The sequence below is a fragment of the Dermochelys coriacea genome, chromosome 12 (assembly GCF_009764565.3).
Source record: "Dermochelys coriacea isolate rDerCor1 chromosome 12, rDerCor1.pri.v4, whole genome shotgun sequence".
Classification (NCBI taxonomy): domain Eukaryota; kingdom Metazoa; phylum Chordata; order Testudines; family Dermochelyidae; genus Dermochelys; species Dermochelys coriacea.
Genome location: NC_050079.1, coordinates 7,853,874 through 7,876,067, shown reverse-complemented (window position 1 = coordinate 7,876,067; position 22,194 = coordinate 7,853,874). Strand labels below are relative to the sequence as shown.

The 22,194-nt window shown below is 46.0% G+C and overlaps 1 protein-coding gene across 19 annotated transcripts in view; it reads left to right on the top strand.

Annotated features, from left to right (window-relative positions):
- NLRC5 (NLR family CARD domain containing 5) overlaps window positions 1-21,977 on the top strand; it is a 91,925-nt gene extending 69,948 nt beyond the window's left edge. For 10 of the 19 annotated variants that reach the window (XM_043495218.1, XM_043495220.1, XM_038368033.2 and 7 more), the window contains 14 exons: window positions 452-535; window positions 1,553-1,636; window positions 2,956-3,039; window positions 5,423-5,506; window positions 6,901-6,984; window positions 7,586-7,669; window positions 8,785-8,868; window positions 9,948-10,031; window positions 11,140-11,223; window positions 12,423-12,506; window positions 13,132-13,215; window positions 16,042-16,125; window positions 17,181-17,264; window positions 18,683-21,977. In XM_043495218.1, the coding sequence (XP_043351153.1) occupies window positions 452-535; window positions 1,553-1,636; window positions 2,956-3,039; window positions 5,423-5,506; window positions 6,901-6,984; window positions 7,586-7,669; window positions 8,785-8,868; window positions 9,948-10,031; window positions 11,140-11,223; window positions 12,423-12,506; window positions 13,132-13,215; window positions 16,042-16,125; window positions 17,181-17,264; window positions 18,683-18,764 (1,174 nt within the window). In that variant the 3' untranslated portion in view covers window positions 18,765-21,977. Of the gene's footprint in view, window positions 1-451; window positions 536-1,552; window positions 1,637-2,955; window positions 3,040-5,422; window positions 5,507-6,900; window positions 6,985-7,585; window positions 7,670-8,784; window positions 8,869-9,947; window positions 10,032-11,139; window positions 11,228-12,382; window positions 12,507-13,131; window positions 13,216-16,041; window positions 16,126-17,180; window positions 17,265-18,682 lie in introns of those variants that run through there. The other 9 variants (XM_043495217.1, XM_043495216.1, XM_043495222.1 and 6 more) reach the window with 6 other exon arrangements.
- Window positions 21,978-22,194: the final 217 nt, after the last annotated feature.

Here is a 22,194-nt window from a genome sequence, read left to right as displayed (position 1 = left end):
TTCATTGCAGGTTACTCCCTTTGACTGATCATCCAATAAAGGAACTCATTAGCTTTCCTATTGTACCCTGAATAAGTAGAAGCCTTGAATACATTAAGACCCAGGCCAGCTTGACACTTCCTTTTGCAAGGGTATGCATGGAAGGGATAGCACAAGGATCTTTCATGCTCTGACCAGAGAAATCAGTCCTTGTGCCTGGAAGAATGCAGGGACTTCTAGCTATGGGTACCCAGAGGTGGGGAAGGGCCATGTTCCCCTGACTCTACACCAGACTTTGGAATGGGCACAGCACATCAAGGAGGAATTTGTGCAGCTCTGCTCCGCTCCCAAGCCCAGCCATATAGCATGGAAAGGCCATTGCTGCAGGCTGCAAGGCCCTGTGTAAGCATGAGCTGGGTTGATTTGTCATTGACGTTGATCGGTCGCATTTGTGTGTATCTGCACCCTGCAGGTTGAACCAGTGCGGGCTGGAAGCAAAGCACATTCACTTTCTCCAGAGGGTTATTGAGAAATGCACGCAGCTTCAGGAACTGAGGTGAGTTCTCAAAGCAGTGTAACAATTTATCTCAGGATGGAAATAGTTTCTCTTGTCCTGGTGCACGGAAAGAGTAGATGCATCTCTGAAACTGGGACTGGGGAGTTGGAAAATCATGTGAAGAAGCAACGGTAGTCAATAGTCAATTCTCCCCTGACATATGTCGAACCTCACTGAAGCCAAAGGGAGCCCCAGAGGGGTGAACTTCCGGGCAGAATTTAGCCCTAAGTGACCCCAGCGAAGGAGGTGGCTAGACACAGCAATACACGTACCATCTAACATGCAGTTCTTGCATGTTGCTTGACCACAGCTCGTTGCTACAGCTCACTCAGACACGCATGCCCTATGGCGAGTGAGCACCGAGGGCGTGGGAATGTTAGCAAGACGTGCTTGGTTTGGCGCATACGCTTTGCACTTTGTGATACGTGCTCTGCTGCCATTGTAGAGTGTATGAGAATTCCAAATGGCACCCCGGGGACACAACAGAAGGCCTGTCTCTCCCTGCCAGCCGTTTCTTGGTTGGCTCTTAGGGCTGAGGATTCGCTCTTTATTGGTTGGTGCTTGAAACACCTTGACTGAGCTGACTCATGCAAGAAAACCTGGGGTGGTCAGACCTAGAGAGACTCAGGTTACAGCTGCGCTATTTGATGAAACCAAGCTCCTCCCCGTGTGTGTTACGCAGGAGGCCAGACTCGATGATCCAATGGTGCCCTCTGGCTTCAAAATTCCATGAACTATGAAAGCTTGGAGAACAGAGCCTGGGAATGCGGGGGTCATTTGGCTTGGCATCACAATGCAATTATGTTGCTATAACAACAAGGGGGCAAATGTGGCTTATTTCGTATACCTTGAAGTGCTTCTTAATGGACTGTTGACCTGGATGTGAGTCAGCAGCCAGGCTGCCCTTGATTAGTTAACTCACCAGAACAATTGCAAGCATCACACCATGACAAGGCAGCTGTGGGCTGTTCAGAGCTTTGTGTGTTGCTGAGAGGATGTGCTTTTTCGTCCTTGCAGCTGGTCTCATATTGATCTTAACGATGCTGAAGAAGCAATGCTAGCCAGCGCGTTTCTGACTTTTCCAACGCTGAGAAAGTTTGAGTACGTAATTATCTAAAAAACTCGTTACTGTTGAATGTTCTACTTCATGAACTATGGCTCATTCCAAGCAGATACCCCTACTGCCCACACTTGCCCTTTCCCCAGCCCACTACCCCCATGAAATTCTCTCCTTCCTATTCAATCTGTGCAGCTGGCTAAATCCAAACATGTATTTTCATGATTTCTCTGAGCTTTGAGATCTTGGGAGTAGCCTGGATCAAAGCTCTTTTCTGAAGTGCAGAAAAGTTCAGACCTGAATCAGCATCAGAACTCCATAGCTGGCCTGGCACTTCGTAACAGACCAAACCGCAGCCCCATTGGGTAGGAAAATTGGAATTCAGACATGAACGTTGCAACTTCCACACATCTGCATGTTAACATGTCATATGTTCTAGAATGTTTTTCTGTGAATTTTTGGAAAGGGGCACTTGAGCATTTAGTCGTGGTGCAAGGTTTCAGAGAAATTACCACTTCCTGCCCCCTTCCTTTAAGTAAAAACATATAAAGACAGAGGGCCTGATTCTCATGTACATTGTGGCCATTTTATTCTGCTCCTGTCATATAAAAGGGGCTTAAGGGTATAAATATAATCTATTCTCACTTTAAGGCCCCTTTATACTCCCAGAGTGGTGTAAAGTGGCCTTAGCTAAATGAGAATCAGGCCCATAGACTGTATCTTTGCACAATACAATCTTTTGGGACTCATTCTCTGTTGCTGTTGGCAAAACCTGCAGAGAGTCCGAGTCAGTACAGATCAGCACCCAACATTTTGGACTATCCAGTTCTCTTGGGTCTGTAAAATGGAGCTGGAAATCACAAAAACTTACTCTTCTCATGTGTTTTGGCTCCTCGCGTTCCAAAAGCTTTGCCCTGAGGGGTCCTTACTTTTATGCAGACCCCCAATTCTGAAAAGATTCAAGATTAACGGGGAGAAATTAATGCAGAACTGTAATGTTTGGGTACAAAGCCAAGATCCCATGTCCATGTATGCTTTCTAAAGACCCTTTGGGATTTTTTGCAAAAGTACGAGTACCAGCCCTGGGACTCTGGCCAAATACTAACTACATTCTGGTGATCTAATTTCCCCTCTATGGTTCTATTTGGAAATATCAGGCTCTTAGCATTTTAGTATGTGGGTACCAATTTGTGTTAACACTTCCCAACTTCCCGGTTGTGTTTTATGCTGATAAAAAACTTCTGCATTCCACCCCAGAAGCAGCTGCACGTCAGTGGTGAGGGAAGTGATTCCTATATCTCCTATCTTGTTGGACTGCCTGAATGTGAGTCATTGTAATTCGGTGCTGTTATTGGTTTTTCAGGCTGATGTCCAGCAGTGTTACGCCAAGCGGAATGGGACACCTGGTTGCAAGGTTGCAGCAATGCCATGCTATTGAAGAGCTTAAGTAAGTTTATTGTCCTAGACCCTGTTAGGCCAGTCTATATTTTATGATTAAACTGCAGTTACTTACAAGCTGTGTGTCATGGAGGCGTGTAACCACACAGATGGCTGGTAGACATCAGCTGGGGGAGAAGTATGAATTTCTTAGTATTTGCAACTAAGGATGGGCAGCACAGGATTAGTAATGTGTGATTAGGGCAGGGAGAGCAGAGTTCTGTGTAAAAGCCAAGTGATTTGGTGTCTTCAGTACCTCTGCAGTGTGTGTGCACACCCATGTCCCACGGCAGAAAGGAGTAATCTCAGGAACCACATTGCAGTGTTAGAAGATACACCACATCTAGGAAGGTAGCACCTTCTAGTGGCAGGGGAGGGCATTTACAGAAGCACTTTTGCGTGTTGCTGTACAACCACCCATGGTACACTTCTGACTCCTCCTGTTTTGGAGTGCCTGCCATAGGAAGGCACCCAGACCAAGATCTCGCACTAGACCAAGACACAATGGTCCTGAGAAATGCCAAGAGAAGAACTGAGTTTTTGGTTCTGTGACTGAACTGAAAAATCCAGAAAAAAATTGTTTCTGGTCAAACAAAACATCTTTGACCTGAAACTAATTTGTCAATTTTTTTTTTAATTTTGTTTTTGGGTGTATTTATCCTTTTTTGGTTTTGTTTTTTAAAATAAATCTAGCTAAATTTCTAAATGAAACATGTTTTGAAATGAAAAGTCAGAATGTTTCCTTTTGAAAAAGTAGAAATGAAAAGTTTTGACTTTTTCTAACTAAAACTCTTTGCCAAATTTAACCCAAATTCATAAATAGTTCAGTCGACTCCAAACTACATTTTTTGAGGAATAAACTATTGCAAAGAATTTTGCTCAGCTCTAGTCATGAGTGTTCCAACCTAAAGATTGGAAAGTAAATTATTTTATCATTCATATCACTGTAGAGGCATCACCCTTAGAAAACAACATCCTTGGCCCAAAGATCTTACAGGCTAAATGTTGCAGAATTGTTAGTGTCTTGAGCCTGCCTGTTTTATCTGGTTCTTGTAAAGAACATTGAAAAATCAATACCTTTTATAATGAGAGCAGGTAAAAGAAAATTTAAAGAATTTCTAAAACATTTTATTTCAGATGGTTTTTAAAAGGACTGACTTATTTTATTTTCCTAATTTTCCACAGATTTTTGTTTTATTTTTGATAATTCACTGTTGCTTATATTCATTTTTCTACACTTAATACATGGATTTTCTGACATCCATGTCACACAATCAGACATAAACCCTAGTGTTGTGACCATCAATGAAATAACAGGATGTGCAATTTAAAAGAAGATGTTCTAGCAGTTATTGGAAATCTCAGTGGGTTTTTTAAAATTTTATTGTTATTAACATACATTAACTTTCCATACAAGTATCAATAAATCATATTTATAACCTGGATTTGTTACCTGCAAAAGAGACCTAGTTGTGATTGGCCAACCTTTAATCATTATCAGTGTATTTATTTTGTTCAAATTCCCAAAATAGTAACCACCTGTTACAAAAGCTATGTGATCCCTGATATAAGGAGCTCTGTTATTTTTCCATTATCAAATTTTTATTTGCTTTAAAAATTGGTAATATCCTAAAATGAACATTTTCATTTTGGGCCGGGGGAGGGAAGGGAGGTGGGATCCCACCATGGGACTAAGCTGTCCAGTCAAAACTGGGAATGCAAAGAACAACCAACCAGACAAAACAACCTGTTGATGAGCAATAAACTTTCTCATCATAAATTTCCATTGAGAAGTGAATGTATTGGCAGGTGAGGGAATCTCAAAATGCTTTCGTGGTATCTTTGGTTTTGAAGCAAAAATGAAGAATTCTTACGTCAGAAACATTTCTACCCGTCTCTGTTAATAATGACCCTGCAATACTCAGCCTTTGTAATTGCTTGAGGTCTCAGAGAGGCAGCTCTTCTTTTCTCCATGTCTTCTGGGGTCAGTTTCAGCTGAAAGGAAATGAAGAACTTGCCTCTCATGCTGTGGATGTATTTTATGCACCTTTGGCCTCATCCCACGCCCATTGAAGTCAATGGCAAAATTCCCATTGACTTCAGGGGGATAGGGTCTTTGTAACTCCAGAAAAGAGTATTTCCCATTGCAGTCTCCTCAGCAGCCCCACGCTCTGCAGGATACAGAGCTGCAAAACGTTTACACAACAGTTAAGAGGCTTCCCTTTCCTAACCATGCCGGATCAACATAATGACATGGCTTCCATCGAGAGCTAACGCTAGCCTCCTTCAGCCTCCCATTGCTTTGACAGCTCCTGCCTAGCAGACTGGTCACAGTGTGTGAACTATTCATTTAGATCTGTGCACACTCATTCCTGTGTCCATTTGCCTCTTAGCCTCTGCTCCCTGAGACTTGATGACACGGCCATTCTCATGCTGGTGCCAGGACTTCACAAAATGCCTTTACTGAAAAGACTCCTGTAAGTATGTCTGTGCAGGCCTTCACGTCCTGTAGTGTTAGCTGGGCCATACACACACTAGTGAGAGAAGGAACTTTTGTGATTCATTCCCTGAGCTTCCCACAGAGATGCCCAGCTTAGCTACTGCGTAGTCTCTGGAGAGCAGATTTAGTCCTCAGGAATCTGCGTATGTTCTGTGCACTGTGCTAGAATCAAGAAGGAAAGTTTCCATTGTGAAAAGAAAAGGAGTACTTGTGGCACCTTCTTTTTGCGAATACAGACTAACACGGCTGCTACTCTGAAACCTTTCCATTGTGAGTATGTCTGACCTCCTTGTAGACAGGCCTGCTATCATTGCAGCACGGGCCTGTGTACATGGCACTGGTTGGGGTCTCAGGAGATGGAGGTTCATTTTTCCAGTTCCGCCACACTCCTGTGTGACCTTGAGCAGGTCTGTGCCTCAGTTTCACCTCTATGCAATAGGGGTAATAATCCCATCCCTATTTCACAGGTTTGTTCTGAGGATAAGTTTGTTAATGTCTGAGTCACTCGGGTACTGCAGTCTGAATCCTTCCCATGCTGCCAAACATTGCTTTGAGCCTAACAAGACTCTGCCACCAGTCTATCCTGGGATAATACAGTGAGGGGGTCAGATAAATACAAACATAAAGAGATAACTATCTTAGCAAAAAGGTGATGGACTGTTCTACAATTCTGCAGGGATGCTATCAGCAGCTGCAGTATTTGCCCCATTACTCTGCTATTTTCGGTAGTCCCTACTTTTATTGACTAAGTAATGAAGAAGCAGCATTTTAAAAAATATTTAAAATTTTCAAAAGTGTCCATCCTCCTCCTCGCAGCAAATACACTGAGAAGAGGAAACATTCAGGGGCAGATTTGCAAAGCTGAGCAAAACAGATGCACCCGTAAAAATTCACATGCATCCAGTGAGCCCACAAAAACTCCCGTGTAAGTCCAGTTAATAGACAAACATGTGGCCAAGATGGTAATTTCCTGCTTTGCGGGAGCACAGAGGAGTCTTTCACTAGCACAGCCATCAGAATCTCCAGTAGCGATAGCATTACAGTTGTGTTCCAGGAGACCATGGAGTTGATCATTTCACTGTTAAGTATACTGTTCAGTGGTGACTGTGGATACATGCAGCTGTTTCAGAGACTGATGATAGCATGTTTTTTTCAAGCAGGGCGATGCAGTGCATAGATTTATTTTTTCTTTTTGAATTCCAACACCAATGCACCACTTGCATTCCATTTATATCCCTGTTCTGAAGACTTAAGTGGAACTCTGATGGCCCATAAACCTTGCACTGCCACTCTGCACAGAGGTGAATTTCATCCTCTATCTATAAAGCCATGAACTGAGTAACAGCCTAATGTGTGGAATATTCTCTCCAGCTTGAACAATAACAGTATTGGTAATGAAGGCTGCTCCCACCTGGCAGAAGCTCTGAAGAATGCTCCTCATATGGAAGAAATCAAGTGGGTTCCTCCTTTCTTGTAATCTCTCTGCTAATGATGGGGATGGATCATAGAGCTCAAGCCAGGGGATGTTCTTAGGTGCAGTTATATGAAAGAAGCAAGTTTTACAGAGGTTGCTAATGCTCAATATCTGGGCTACTTGAATTAGAGATAGGATCAAACCAAAACTTCAGGTGCAAAATCTGAGCAAGTTTTGGTCTGATCCGAGCTCAGCAGCTGGCACATGTAATGGCATATAATGGGTTCAACCGAAACTCCAAGTTTGAATACCCTCTGTCAAAATTTGGATCAGAGGCTGTGTATTGTAACTGTCTCTGAGAACTGGTCCCAGCACTCCCAAGATCTAGAAAAGTTTCAATCTAGATCCAATCTGCAGCCCTTGTTTTTGGTTAGTTTTCTTCATTGCAACCAAGCTTGGTCTCTTTTCTAACGCAAGATGCAGTAAGAACAAACACTTTGTTGACTTTTGAAGTTCATTCAGCTGTGAATAGTGAAATGATTTTGGTTCCCTCCAACAGATCAGAGCGATTAAACAAGACATTGCGCTCAGTGGGCAACTTGGCATTTTCTTTCATAATGTGGCTTTTTTTTCCCTTTAAAGTTTAAGTCATAACAAGATCGAACATGTTGGTCTGGAAAAAATAGCCAAGCTCCTGCCGGAAATGCAAAATCTAAAGATAGTCAAGTGAGTCGCTTTATATTTTGGGTTGAATAATGGGATTAATTAGAGTTAGAGCCAAGGTTGGGGGGAATGTTCATGTCTGATTTTATTTGACCTGCATAAACATTACTGGGAAGGCTCCCACATCGACTGCAATTGGCTTTGGATCAGGATCTTTGTGATTGAAAGTTGCTGCCATGTTCTGGTCGTGCAGTAATCTCAATTACATTTTTTAGCGGACAAGTATCCGCGTAGCAAAAAGCAGCACAAGTCTCTCCCGTTATTGGAGACCTAGAGGCCAACAGTTGAATATGCCACAGGGAATGAATGCCCTGGTGTGTTGGCCTGATGGGATGTTGTACACTTCCCTATCCTGTGCATTACCTGTTCTGTAGCTACATGGAGGGTCTCAGCCTCTAGGGCTTTCAAAGCACCACGTCCCATCGCCACTACATTTATTTCCTAACAAAAGTGGGGGTAAAATGGAGACATTTCTTTCTGGCCAGTTTCAGCTGGTAAGGAAATTTGCCCCGAATCTTAGGCCATGAAAGGGATACCGGCTAAGAGAAAAAGCAGCCATAGGCTCCCCATGCTAGTGCTCACCAGCCATCAGGAATGCAATATAATAAGTGGGACTGGAGAAGGAGGAGTCGGGTAGCTCTAGTTCAGTGTGATACCAGGGGCTTGGCAAGATAAGCTGGGGCCAGGTTGCTTGCATATAAATTGCAATGCCTTGGCCTGTAACACTGCCCACTCAGAATGCTTAATAAAGATCTCTCTCCTACAACTCGGCCTGCCACATCACTTATTGCCATGTGAAGCAATTGTGGTCCTCGGGGTCAGTCATGCCAAGGTAACATCCTCTCTGATGGTCTAACCTAATGCATTAGAAAGCCTTTCTTTGCCAAGCTATTTGATGGAGAGACCTGTGTGTCTCTTGCCAAGCTTTGGATTGGCATCTCTGGGCCTGCTTCAGTGGTAGCTTGTTATTATGATGCTCTGTGCTCCCTGTCATGTCACTCAGCCACGAAACAATCTGCAGCAAAAGCGCCATTCATGCCACGGCTTAATTTGTATCTGGTATATCCTGGCTCCTTTTAGCCATTGACAGACTCTGCCTATTTCCATGTATATTTTAGCCTGTCGTCGAACAGTATTGGCCCAGCTGGAGGGGAGACGCTCGTGGAGGCTCTGGCTCACTGCAGGCATGTCGAGGAGTTACTGTGAGTCCCACATTCACACTGGCTGGTACAAAGTTCTGAGGTTTCACATCTGTTCTTCCCAGTGGAATCAATGGGCTGTACAGACTTTGTTAATGGAGTGGAGCCCGAGCCTGTGCCTTACATAGAATAATAGCTAGGATTTCAGAAACACAGGGCCTAGAGTGTGCCACACATCTGCCTGATGTGTTACCTATGAAATAAATATGAAAGCTGTATAATTATTACTATATTAAAAATGGGGATTGGGGATGATTTGAGACTTTGTTAGCCGAGGACCATCGCTGAATTTATTACTGTTCATCTAACTCCCTATTCGTTTGCAGAAGAGAGGTGTCAATATCCTATGAAATAATAAAAATCTTTAACCAGAGTGGGGAAAATTATTTCTGTTGCAGTTAAAATGTATAACCCACCCAGTTAGCCTCCAGACTGTAGGATATTGGACTAGGCTCATGCATCAAAAAATATAAATACAGCATAAGGCTCCAGTCATACAGTGCAGTCAGCTCACTGTGCATGTGAGTCAGTTGAGTTAACAGGACGCCACATGGGTACTGGTGACATAACACACCAGTGTCACATCCCCATCTAGTGGCTATTGCACATAGAGGAAAGCAGCCTACTACTACTGGGAGCTGATGGAGTTTCTCCTTTAGCTCAACTAGCAGAGGGCTGTTCTGTATTGCTGAAGATCCTGACTGAGTTTCTACCCTGCAGTCTGGATTGAAGGAATGGGGCCTAATCTCTATGTCGATAAAGGGGAAATAACAAGGATTTGAATTATTTAATTAACCTACTGGTTGTATGAGTTAGTGGTAATCACAGCGGTATCAGGAAGTATAACCACAGGGTAATTACACCATGCTTTAATTGACTGTTTAATGCCTGGATTATGAAGCATAACTATTATTTCCGTGTCTAAGTATATTCAGTCTCCAAAGGGTTAAGTAAGGACATTTATGTTCTACCCTCAGTATGTGCAGCTCCTCTTAACATTAACAGGAGATACAAGGACATGGGTGGGAGTGAGGAATTAGGCCTGTTAGTTCATCATAAATAACGTTTCATATTGTTTTCAGATTAGCTAGGAACCATGTCGGAGACAAGACAGCAGCGAGACTCTCCCTCTCTCTGCCTAGCATGGGCCACTTGAAGATCCTTCAGTAAGTGCTTGCTTCCCCTTCTGTACTCACATTCCAAGAGGCAGGGCACCCTGGAAATACTGGGACTGATAAAAAAGAGACTGAACATGGAAGCAGGAGAACAATGAATCGGTGACATGGTTAAACAAATCTAAAATGCATGAAGTGAACAAAGACTTGCCAAGACCAGGTTTCATTACCTACCTGCTTCCTAACATAGTTTGATTACTATTTATTGCCATATGTCTTGACAGTAGTGTCATTCCATCATAAAATCTTTTCCTCATTCCCACTAAGCTTTTGGCCTCGGTAATATCTTGTGGCAATCAGTTCCACAGGTTAGTTAGGAAATGTATAAAAGACGACCTTTAATCAGTTCTGAATATGTTACATTTTAATGCTAATGGGTGTCCCCTTGTTCTCATATGATGAGAGGGTAAATAGGCACATCCATCTGGCCCTTCATTAATTTGTCACCTCTTATTTGTCTCTGAGCAGTGCTAAGTTTTTAACCCTCACGTGGAAGTCTTGCCAAACCTCTAATTAATAGAACATTGCCCTGCTGTGCCCCAGCAGCAAAACAGTTAAACGACCCTAATTTCTCTGTCTACTATTTTAGACCAAACTCCCCCATTCCATGGGTATAGGTCAAATAGGCTGTGCCATGCGGCTTTTAATTTCCTGGGGTCATTGCTTCTTATGGTGACTGGGAGGATCTTTGTCCATTGTTTATTCATGCAGAGCTAAATCTCTCTGTTTAACTACAGCTGCTTTGTGAATGAGCAAGGGGAGGTTATGTGTGAAATTCTAGCCCTGTTTAAATCAACTGGGAGTTTTGTTTTGACTTTAGTGGGGTCAAGATTTCACCCTCCAGATGCATGGAGGTGAACAAGGGTACATTGGGGTGGCTAGTTAGAGTACAAATGGCTAGCCACATTCCAATCACTGGTTTGTCACTGTTCTCAAGGTCTCATAAAGAAGGGTGCAAATGTCAAAGATAGTGATTCCGTTTGAATCCTGGGTGTCAGTTCCAGAAAAGCAGCTGTTTCTTTGACAGGAAGTCGCATATCAAAGGAGTTGTTACAGTTTTATTCGGAAAAGTTTGTGTCTGAATTTCTTCTCTCACCAGTCTGCAGTCCAATAACATTGGTTCACTTGGAGGAATGCCGCTGGCCAAAGGCCTGGTTGAATGCCAGCAGCTAGAAGAGATAAGGTGGGTGCGGTTGGGAGTTAATAGGGATGTTTTAAGAAATAGGACTTGGTGTACCTCTGCCTGTCTCTCTGGATTATATATTGGCTTCCATGTAAAACTAAGTGTACAAACAATAGTATGCAGTTACGTGTAGAACTTGTAGAATTTACAACTATGTAGGATGAAATCCTGGCCCCATTGAAATCAATGGCAAAACTCCACTTGCTTTCACTGAGGCCTGGAGTTTAAAGCCCCTGTGCAATGCACAGAGCCTTTAGATCAATCCTGCTTCATGAACTGAGTTACAGAGAGTGTCCAGGGAGACCTTCCCTGCATATTCCCTCTTTGCGACACTGGTATCAGGATATTCCTCCCTTAGCATCACCATCTGCCAGCCAGCCTAGGCCCAAATGTGGGATGCCGTGTGTGACAGGAGGTAACACCCAAAATAATCAGACAGCAAATGGAAAATGCTTTGGGATGCTTTCTTTCAGTATAAAGAACCTTCTGTAACCTCTAGATCACGACTCTTTACATCTGAAGTAAATAATTTTCCAAAATAAACCTGACAGGGACATCAAATTAAATTGTCCTGATGCTGTTCACTTGCTTATTCGTCAGCAACCTCTTCAAGGTAAATGACAGCAGAGTGCCACCTGCTGGTAAGTGTGAGAATGCACTTGCCTTCTGCCCCAGGGTACACTTCAAGCTGTCAGCAATGTCTTCACACTTCCAAAGGGTTGAGATAACCCCCCCCCCCCGGTTCAGCCCCAGAGAGACCAGTTAGAGACGGTCCTTTGACTTATTCTCTCCCACTGCAAACAAGTGGGTAGAGTGAACCATTGATCCAGGGTGTGTTTTACAAAGCAACGTCTCTCTCTCCTAGGGACTGACATGGCCCATCTCTCAGTCTTTAATGCATTTACCCGTACAGCACTCTGTGAGGCAGGGAAGTGCTGTTGTGCCCATTGTACAGATGGGGAACTGCGGCACAGGGAGGTTAAGTGATTTGCTCAAGGTCACACAGGAAGTCTGTGACAGAGCCAGGACTTGAACCTGGGGTTCCTGAGCCCCAAGCTAGCCGCTGACCATCCGTCCTCTCCTCAGCACTGCTGTTTGTTAAGGAACAGGGTTGCTTTTTGCCAGTGTTAGCAGCCCAGTGTCTCTTCTCTGATCACAGCTCCTTACAACCATTCAGTGCATTCTGATTGTCCTTGCAGTTTGTCAGAGAATGGTTTTGGGGAAGGCGCCCTCCGCACCCTGTCAGAGGGGCTTCCACGGTTCACCCGGCTCAGGAAGATTGAGTAAGTTGAATTGCGTTAGGCACAGTGGAGCTGTGGTTCTCAGGACAAGATTGTAGTGGTGACCCAGCCAGGGGGACTTGATTCTCTGCTGGTGTTGACTTCAGTGGAACTATGCCCCTTGACGCCAGCTCAGGATCTGGCCCAGGGGTGTGATCTGTGGCTGCTCCAATTTACACAGGGCGGGGAGAATTGGCCTCAGGCAGGGCCTCGGATTGATGGGCGGGGGTGGGGGGGCATATACAGGCACTTCCCCTGCCTCGATCAGACCCAAAGGGTGGGGCCTTTACGGGTGTGTCTCAGAGCCCAGGTCTACAGACTCGGGCTCACGCTACAACGCTGAACACAGCTGTGGACACTCAGTGGGGCTGGCGTTCGGGCTCCGAAGCCGTGGGGTGGGGTGGGTTTCACAGCCCTCACCGCAGTGTCTGCACAGCTGTTAGCAGCACGAGCCGGAGTCTGCAGCGCCGGGGTGGGAGACGCGCTGCCGTGGGCTGTAAAACGCGGAGGGGACGTTCCCCAGGGGCGATTGCAGACCCCGACCTTCCCTGCGATAAACTAACTGCCTGCCGGCCATGGGGGGGGGGCAGCGATTCCATTTGTATTTCCAAATCCTGCTTCCCTTCAGACTGAAATTCTGTGGAATCAGCGACGGCGTTTCCAAACATCTTGCCCTGGGCTTCAGTCGCTGTCCTGTCATTGAAGAGATCATGTGAGTCCAGGGCGTGGGTATACACAGATCGCCTCGGGGCCCGAATATCCATTGCACACTCCTGAGCACCTGCCTGTCTTTGGGTACGGTGCACGTTCATTCCTGCCTTGCTGTCACGGTCACGGGTGGCGAGTTCTATGGGCCCATGGTGCCCGGGCACCAGGAATATTCTTGCCCCGGGGCCCGGCTCCAGCAAAGTTTCCTGCCCCACCCCACCTGCTGCCCCCTGGCGACTTAAAACAGCCCGCTCCACGTGGCTGCCGGCAGGCCCTTGCAGCCCGCGTGAGGGGGTTGTGCCGCTGCCCCCGCCCACAAACGCCCCTGCGGCCAATGGGAAGCTGCAGGGGCGGGGCCTGGAGACAGCAGCATGAGGAGACCCCCCCCCCCCCCCCCAGCCTGCCCCGCCTAGGAGCCGCTGCCGGAGGGAGTGCCCCAGGTAAGCATCGAACTCCCCCCCCCACCACTTCCAGAGCTTGCACCCACACCCCCTCTGCAAACACCCCCTTTAGCCCCTAAATTTCCTCCTGCACCCCCTCTCGCCCCCAAACTCCCTCCCAGAGCCTGCACCCCTCACCCCATCCTGCACCCCGCACCCCCTCCCCCAACTCCCTCTTGCACTCCCACCCATCCCCTGCACCTACTTTTGTCCCCAAACTCCCTCCCAGAGCCTGCATACCCACTCCCTCCTGCACCCCCCTCTGCCCAGAGCCTGCACCCAGCACCCAAAGTCATTCCCAGCGCCTGACCTCTCACCCCTTCTGCACCCAAATTCCCTTCCAGAGCCTGCAATCCCCAGCCCAGAGCCTGCACCCAAACTCCAGCCCAGAGCCTGCACCCCAGACCCCATCCACCACCAAACTCCCTCCTGGAGCCCGACACCTCACACCTCCTGCACCCAAGCTCCCTCTCAGAGCCTGCATCCCCACCCCCTTGTGCACCCCAATTGCCTGAACCCCAAACTCCCTCCCAGAGCCTTAGGCAGGTGTGGGTGGGGGAGTCCTGGGGGTTCTGGGCACCACCAAAATTTCTACAATCCTGCTGCCCCTGATCACAGTATCTTATTGAAACCTGAATGGAAATTGCAGGTCAGTGGAAATGAAACCCAAACCTTCCTCTTTAATGTACACCCCTTACTGTCGGCATCAGGGCATCTTGTTTGAGAGCAAGAGAAGCAGGTTACTGGTCCTGATTCTCTGCTGCCCTGTCCCATTGTAAAGTGGGTATGAAAAGCTACCAGATCAGAACGGGAGCATTTTACATCTACTTTGCACAGTGTACATTACGACAACTTCAAATTTCCTAACAGTCTAGCAGGCGCTTGCAGCTGACTTTCTACATTCACAATCACTTAGGTTATATGTATTGAACTGGTTAGCGTGTATGCCTGTTACTGCCTTCCATTGGTTGGAATCAGAATTGCTCAGCTATGTGTCACAGCTCCTATACTGCTAGTGGGTAAGGAAACTCCTTTAGCTGTGGTATTATTGGTTTCTGGTTTTGGAGCAGGCAGTCCTGAGTTCTAATCCTTCTGTCACTGGGAAGCTTTGTGGCCATGGGGTGCAACAGAGCGACACTTGTGAGTTCCCTAAATGGCCAGCAAATTGTTACAATATAAGGCCCCGGTCCTGCAAAATGTCCCTGTTTTATAATTCATGTTGTAATCACTCCAAAGCCACAATTCTGCCCCAGAGCCAGCCCTATTTCCTCTCACCCCAGGAGGGAATTGCCATTGCAACCCGGAGCAGGCAGGGGCACGTGGACTGGGCACCCCTGCCCCAGAGGCAGCCGTGGCATATCCAGCCCCTCTCTGCCCCCGCAAGCGCTGCAGCTTCCTGCCACGCCGAGCTGTCGTTGGCTCATTTCAGCGCTGCCAGCCCTTGGATGCTGCTGCCAGAGGCAGGAACCAGCCTCTCTGCAGCCGGCTCCCTGAGCTCCCTGCCACCAAGGTGAACCGCCAGGCTAGAAACAGTGCCTCTGCATTGCGGCAAGGTGCATGGAGCCGGTTGCAGAAGAGCTAGTCTGTGCCGCAGATGGCAGCATCCAAGGGCTGGCGGTGTGGAAACCTGCAGCAATTCTAAAAACGCTATGATGTTGACTAACAGTTGCAGTTACTGCAACAAACCGGCAGCCCCCCATTTTCATAGGCCCTCACCACTGCACCATTTGGAACGTCCCCCTGCTCAGCGGGTGCTGACAGCTGGAGTCCGAGCCTCTCCCCTTCAAGTCAGGACAAAAACTCCCTCAGTAGCAAACCAGAAAGCAAAACCTCTCGTCCTCTGAAAGGTCAAATGAAATCCTGTTATACAAGGCTCAGATTAAAGGGCAGGCAGGAGAATTTAACAGGTGCTCTTGTGGGCCCCATTAGCTGCAGCCTGCTGTGACAGTTTCACACCATGAACAGAGCAAGGAGCTGCCTCGTTGTAATGTTCTGAGCTGATGTACAGGAGACTCGAGTCTTGATTTCTTAGTCTCTCACTCCCTGGGTCAGCAGGCCCGCAGAATGAGCAGCATCCCACTCAGTTCTGTTCTTGCATAGAAAGATATTGCGGCCATGAGGTAGTTCCTCAAGGGGAAGAGTAGAAAGCAAGGGGAAAATAAAGCTTCCTTAGGCTGTGACAGGGGAAAGTTTCCCCATAGGGTGGGAGCAAAATAAACTTTTTCCCTTGCTAAAATCTCATGGTTCACTGCATAACTTTGGGTCTCCAAAATCATTGTGCTAGTATGTGATGGGATGTGATGCACCAAAACGCAGCTGCTGTATCTCGAGGGCTTACACTTTCCTTTGCCTCAGGTGACCAACCAGCTGATGTTTCTGGTTTTATTTAGATTGTCGTGGAACAGCCTTGGTGATGAAGGTGCCCTGGAGCTGGCCACGGTTCTCCCGAGAATGGCAAGGCTGAGGATACTAGAGTGAGTGTGACATGGCAATATCAAGTATTTCCCCAGGGGAATTTCCATATATGGCATCATAGACCTTCTTAAATAGGAGACATTTGTTAAAGGAAATAGCTATGAACTGTAGACACAAGAAAACAGGCCTCCACACAGCTTGAGTGCTTGCTTAGTCTGCTTTGTTTACCAGGGACCGAACCATGCCTGGAACTCTACACAGTGCAGAGAGACATCTAATAGCTCAATAATGCACTGCAAGTAAACATGCAATTATATTCACTAAAGAAATATCAGTTGACTACTAGGTGAGATTCAAAGTTACCATGAAAGGCAAGAGAGAGAGAGAGGATTTGGCTCAATAAGGAATTTTCTTGAGGTTTTTCAGCTAGATGTGTCAGTTTCTAAGGCTGTTACATGCTTAGTTTCACTGGCTGTGACTCAGGGGTTGTCTTCACAGCACAGTTAGCTCGAGGTATAGCTCGAGTGTTACCCCGAACTCAACTTCCATCCACACACAAAAATCTCTAGCCCGAGTCAAGTGGTGCTTTAAGCTAGCGATGCAGTGGAGATGCAACAGTGCCATTTATCAGCAGCTAATCTACTCACTGGGTGCTGGTAATCCAGTCGCTCTGTGTAACTCCCAATGTTTTGATATGTGGTCACTACTACTCAGGATAGACTAGTTCGAGTCCAGTAACTCCAGCGAGAGCCACCACACTTCAAAACAGAGTGTACTTCACTTGAGCCAACTGCTGCAGTGAAGACAAGCCCGCAGGCACTAGCAAGAATGCCGTGTTTGCAACGTTCCTTCCTGACAATCCTTGGCACTGATCCTGGAGTGGGATCCACGGAGGTTCTGCATAACTGCATGGGTCCATGCTAGCAAATCTGAGGCCATGGTGAACAGCCGCAGTGCACTTCGCTTTTGCAAACAGAGAAAGGAGGAAGGAGAACTTCTGATCCTGACCTTTGTTGCAGAGCATTGCAGGCTGCGGTACATAGCAGAAGCTTAGCCGGTCTTTTTCTAGCCTGTTCTGAAAACCATTTTCGCATTCTTTTCCCATTTCTCAAAGTCTGGACAAAAACCGCATTGCAGCCCAGGGTGCCAAAAAGCTAGCGGAGGAGCTCGCCAAGTGTTGTGGAATTCAAGTCATACGGTGAGCACGCATCTCAGGTGGCGCCAGGGGTTTGGGGCAGTAGCATTTTTGTAAGGGTGATGGCGCCCCACTGACCAATCAGCATTGGGTTCGCTGGAGCAGATTAGGACACTGAATTGGGCCCAGACCTAAAAACATTGTGGGCTTCCCAGACAGACTCTTTCCCACAGAGGAGCTCGCCCTTCTCAGAAACAGTCATAGCAAGAAGTGATGGAAAGACTTTGTAGTTCCCATCTAGAGAGACGTGGTGGGTGAGGTAATATCTTTTATTGCACCAACTTCTGCTGGGCTAGACCTGAAGAAGAGCTCTGTGTGGCTCAAAAGCTTGTCTCTCTCACCAACAGAAGTCGGTTCAGTAAAAGATATTACCTCACCCACCTTATCTCTAATATCCTGGGACCGAGACAGCTACAACACCACCGCATAGGTCTCATCTAGCCCATCCTTTTGCCCAGTGTGAGATTGCTCCTGATTGTGCATTTTCTATTGCTCTGGTTTTCCATGGGACTCCCACCACTCCCCTTGGGGAGCTATTAGACAGCTTCATACATCTCACTGTCAGCAAGCTTATCCTGGTATTGCATTTCCCCTTCCATTTTTCTACATCTTGTTACACCTGGTTGTACTCCCTTGTGTTCTCCCACAAACAATCCATCTTCGCTCTTGGTGACTACATCTTTCCCATGCTTGGAGACTCCTTTGTTTCTCCCAAATTGAGTCATTGCTTAGCCAAGCTCTACGTATTGAACTCCATTTAACATCTTTCCTAGTCCCTCCAGCCCTGTGATCATTCTTGTGGCTGTTCTTGGAATTCCCTCCAATATGACAATATCCGCCTGGTAACGGGGACCCCAGAACAATATTCCAAGTGCAGCCACAGCAGAGCTAGAGAGAGAGAGAGAGATGGCCCCCTCCCTGTCTTGTGAGGTGATGTCTTTGCACAAGCTGATCCAAACGGCATTGGTCTATTTTGCTGCTGTATCATGCTGAGCACTCCTGCATCACTTGCTGTTCCCTGCTACACCTAGGAATGACCGCATCCCAGATTTCTCCCTCTCATTACATTTTGGAATATTTTTCTGTGGGTTTATTAGATCAGCTCTTCCACTTCTGATACCACAATGAACCCTTGTCTTTTGAATCCGAAATCTCTCCCCCAAGACAGACAACTCATCCCACCCCAGCTGGCAGGTCGCAAGCCTCTGTGCTCCCCAACGCCAGCTGCAGCTCTGCCTCTAAAGCTGTGCTACACCCAGGCCCCTCTCACCACTGAGCGTGTGTGCCAGTGGTCCAGGTCTCCCTCTCCAATCAGCCCCTGTGGATTAGGGGCAAACAGTTATGAACTGCACCCCAGCAGGAAGGAGGAAGGTTATCTGGGGATATTTCTAACCACAGATAATCATGCAATGTCATTTTAGGCTTTGGAGCAATCCGGTACCCAAGAACATTGAAGAAAGTCTTACGAAGCAAGATGCAAGATTGCATTTCTCATTCTTTTGATAAAGGAAGAACAGCAAATGAGTAAGAGCTGATTTGGTAGGGCAGGTTACTGTTACCCTGGGGAATTGCACTGAAGAGGAGCTGAAAGAAACTGAAAAAGCAGAATTCTAAAAATAAACACTGCAAGCATGTGGCGTTCTTGCCCTGCTTTCAGAACACATGGGTTTTCTTTATTTTTAACTCAAATAACTATTATATAAACCGCAAACTCAGCTTCCTCCTGAGTTTGGTTGTTCTAAGGTTATTCCCTGCAAGCCCTCTCTGTTCCTGGCCTTAGTTCCCTTCTACCTCAAAGAGAGATTTAATAGTTTATACGCCTGGGTTGAAGCCAATAAGATCCACTGGGTCTGGCAATCGGGGTGAGTCAGAAGGATAACTCTGTATCTTTATACAGGACCATAACACTGGTACCAGGGTGAGTCAGAAGGACTCTGCATCTCAGTGTAGGGAGCTAGAACCTGACACCCTATTGCAAATACTCTCCCATGTGTTGTTTGAATATGATGTATGCTTCCCTCAGACCAGTATCATTTCTAAGGCTGGGCAAAATAGTCACAACAAACTGGGGACCACTTGGGATTTTGGTTTGATTTTGCACACTCCCTAAAAAAGCACAAGAACAAATCTGCACAGACACACCCCTGGAACCACGACCTGGGGTATTCTATCTGCTACCCAAGATCCATAAATCCGGAAATCCTAGACACCCCATCATCTCAGGCACTGGCACCCTGACAGCAGGATTGTCTGGCTATGTAGACTCCCTCCTCAGGCCCTACGTTACCAGCACTCCCAGCTATCTTCGAGACACCACTGACTTCCTGAGGAAACTACAATCCATTGGTGATCTTCCTGAAAACACCATTCTAGCCACTATGGATGTAGAAGCCCTCTACACCAACATTCCACACAATGATGGACTACATGCTGTCAGGAACAGTATCCCCGATAATGTCACGGCTAACCTGGTGGCTGAACTTTGTGACTTTGTCCTCACCCATAACTATTTCACGTTTGGGGACAATGTATACCTTCAAATCAGCGGCACTGCGATGGGTACCCGCATAGCCCCACAGTGTGCCAACATTTTTATGGCTGACTTAGAACAACGCTTCCTCAGCTCTCGTCCCCTAATGCCCCTACTCTACTTGCGCTACATTGATGACATCTTCATCATCTGGACCCATGGAAAAGAAGCCCTTGAGGAATTCCACCATGATTTCAACAATTTCCGTCCCACCATCAACCTCAGCCTGGACCAGTCCACACAAGAGATCCACTTCCTGGACACTACAGTGCTAATAAGCGATGGTCACATAAACACCACCCTATACTGGAAACCTACTGACCGCTATTCCTACCTACATGTCTCCAGCTTTCACCCAGATCACGACACACAATCCATTGTCTACAGCCAAGCTCTACGATACAACCGCATTTGCTCCAACCCCTCAGACAGAGACAAACACCTAGAAGATCTCTATCAAGCATTCTTACAACTACAATACCCATTTGCTGAAGTGAAGAAACAGATTGAGAGAGCCAGATTTTCCACTGAATGCATCCGATGAAGTGAGCTGTAGCTCACGAAAGCTTATGCTCTAATAAATTTGGTAGTCTCTAAGGTGCCACAAGTACTCCTGTTCTTTTTGTGAATACAGACTAACACGGCTTCTACTCTGAAACCTGTCGTTACTGTGTGAACATCAGCCTACTGTCAAGCAAACAAAGATCAATCTTCACATTTTGATCACGTGAAGATCAAGGTTCAATGAGAAAGTAGCCGTTTCATAATGAGCAAAGTCTGGAGGCTGCAAAATGGCGTAGAACAAAATTGTGAATACAGTGTGTGAGGTATTTCAGGGTGGGGCCAGAAGAAAGATGTTCCCTATTTTCATCCTGCTTTCATTGTTTTGCTGGGCTTGGAATGCTAAATGGGGCCCTATATTTGAATTTGCACTAACCTTTTTGAGGTGAAGGGGTACACGCGTGGTTTTCGATGAAATGCTGCAATCCCTCCATGGGCCCAATCCTGTGATCTGATCTGTGTGAGCATGTAGTCAAAGGGTCTGCCATGCATATCCAATTGCAGGATTGGAGCCATGCTGAGCACCTTATTTATACCCATTCGTTGCAATGCGGGTGACTTGTATGTTGTTGTAAATATTTAACCTCTGAAATGGATTTATTTATCGACTTGTTTACAGCAGTGGTTTGGATTGGACACTGCATTCTGTTCTATTAAAAGAGGCATTGATGAGCGATGAGTGCTGATAAGTGAAGAGCACATGTACTGCTGGTTCCCACTATTCCATGAAGTATTAGTAGTGATTGTTTTTATTGAAAGATCAGTGTTAAATTTCCCAAGGTGCATATTTGTTTTTAATTTAAATGACTCATTTGGTTGCAAAGTGGTTATGCTCTGAAAAGGGATGGGGCGGGGAGCCCAAAGTCACCACTGAGCTTCCATATTTAGGTCCAAATTCAGTAATGCACTTGAGCATGTGTGATTTGAGCATGCGCTCAAAGTTAAGCATGTACTTTGGTGGATCTGGGTTGTATTTCCTTTCCATATTTCCAGATGTAATTTGCTTAGTTTACAAGTGAAAATAGGATTTTTTTAACTGCCAGCCCAGCAAACTGCAACTGGATGGCTCCAGGTGATCTGCTGTGGCCACAGAACCCAAGAAGCATCTGTGAGTTTGAGTTCTGCCCTCAGCAGGTTGCTGAGAACATGTGTGGGACACATTAATTGTTCTCTGCCTACACAGTCTCTCCCAGAAGTTTAGGCAATCAGATTAGCTGATTCTAATGGTCTCTTCTAGCCTGAAAATCTGACACTCAGGCTGGGAACCTAAACGTCAAGCAGGCTTCTTCCTGCATTTTAAACAAGCATTTGCTGCTTTGTGCACTGAATTGTGATCATAGTTTTGTCACTTTCAAAAACAGCTATTGCAGAAGTTCTCTGCTCTTATCACCCACTCAGTAAAACAAAAATTCTAAAAACAAATTATAGCTCTTGTAAAAACAGATTTCTTTGCCTGTTTTATTGATAACACTGTAACTTCTACATTTGGACAGGGTCAGATTCTACTCCAGTTTATTTTCCTCTTTCATTGGTTGGAAACATTCATTGTTGTACAAATTTTTATGCATTTTACTGAGAGCATATGTGTGATTATTGAATAAATAAGAGCACCTGGGATTCTGAAACAGTTTGACTTACTTTCATGTTCTGTTTCTAGTCATTTTCACTTTCTGGTGCTTAGGCATTAATGCACAACAGCTGCATAGGGGTCAAAACATTGTGAACATAAATATTGTTATTAATCATGTTTATTACGATAGCACCTAGAGCAGTGGTTCCTAAACTGGGGTTCGCAGAACGTTACAGGGGGTTTGCAAGAAAAATTTCATTAATGGCAGCCAG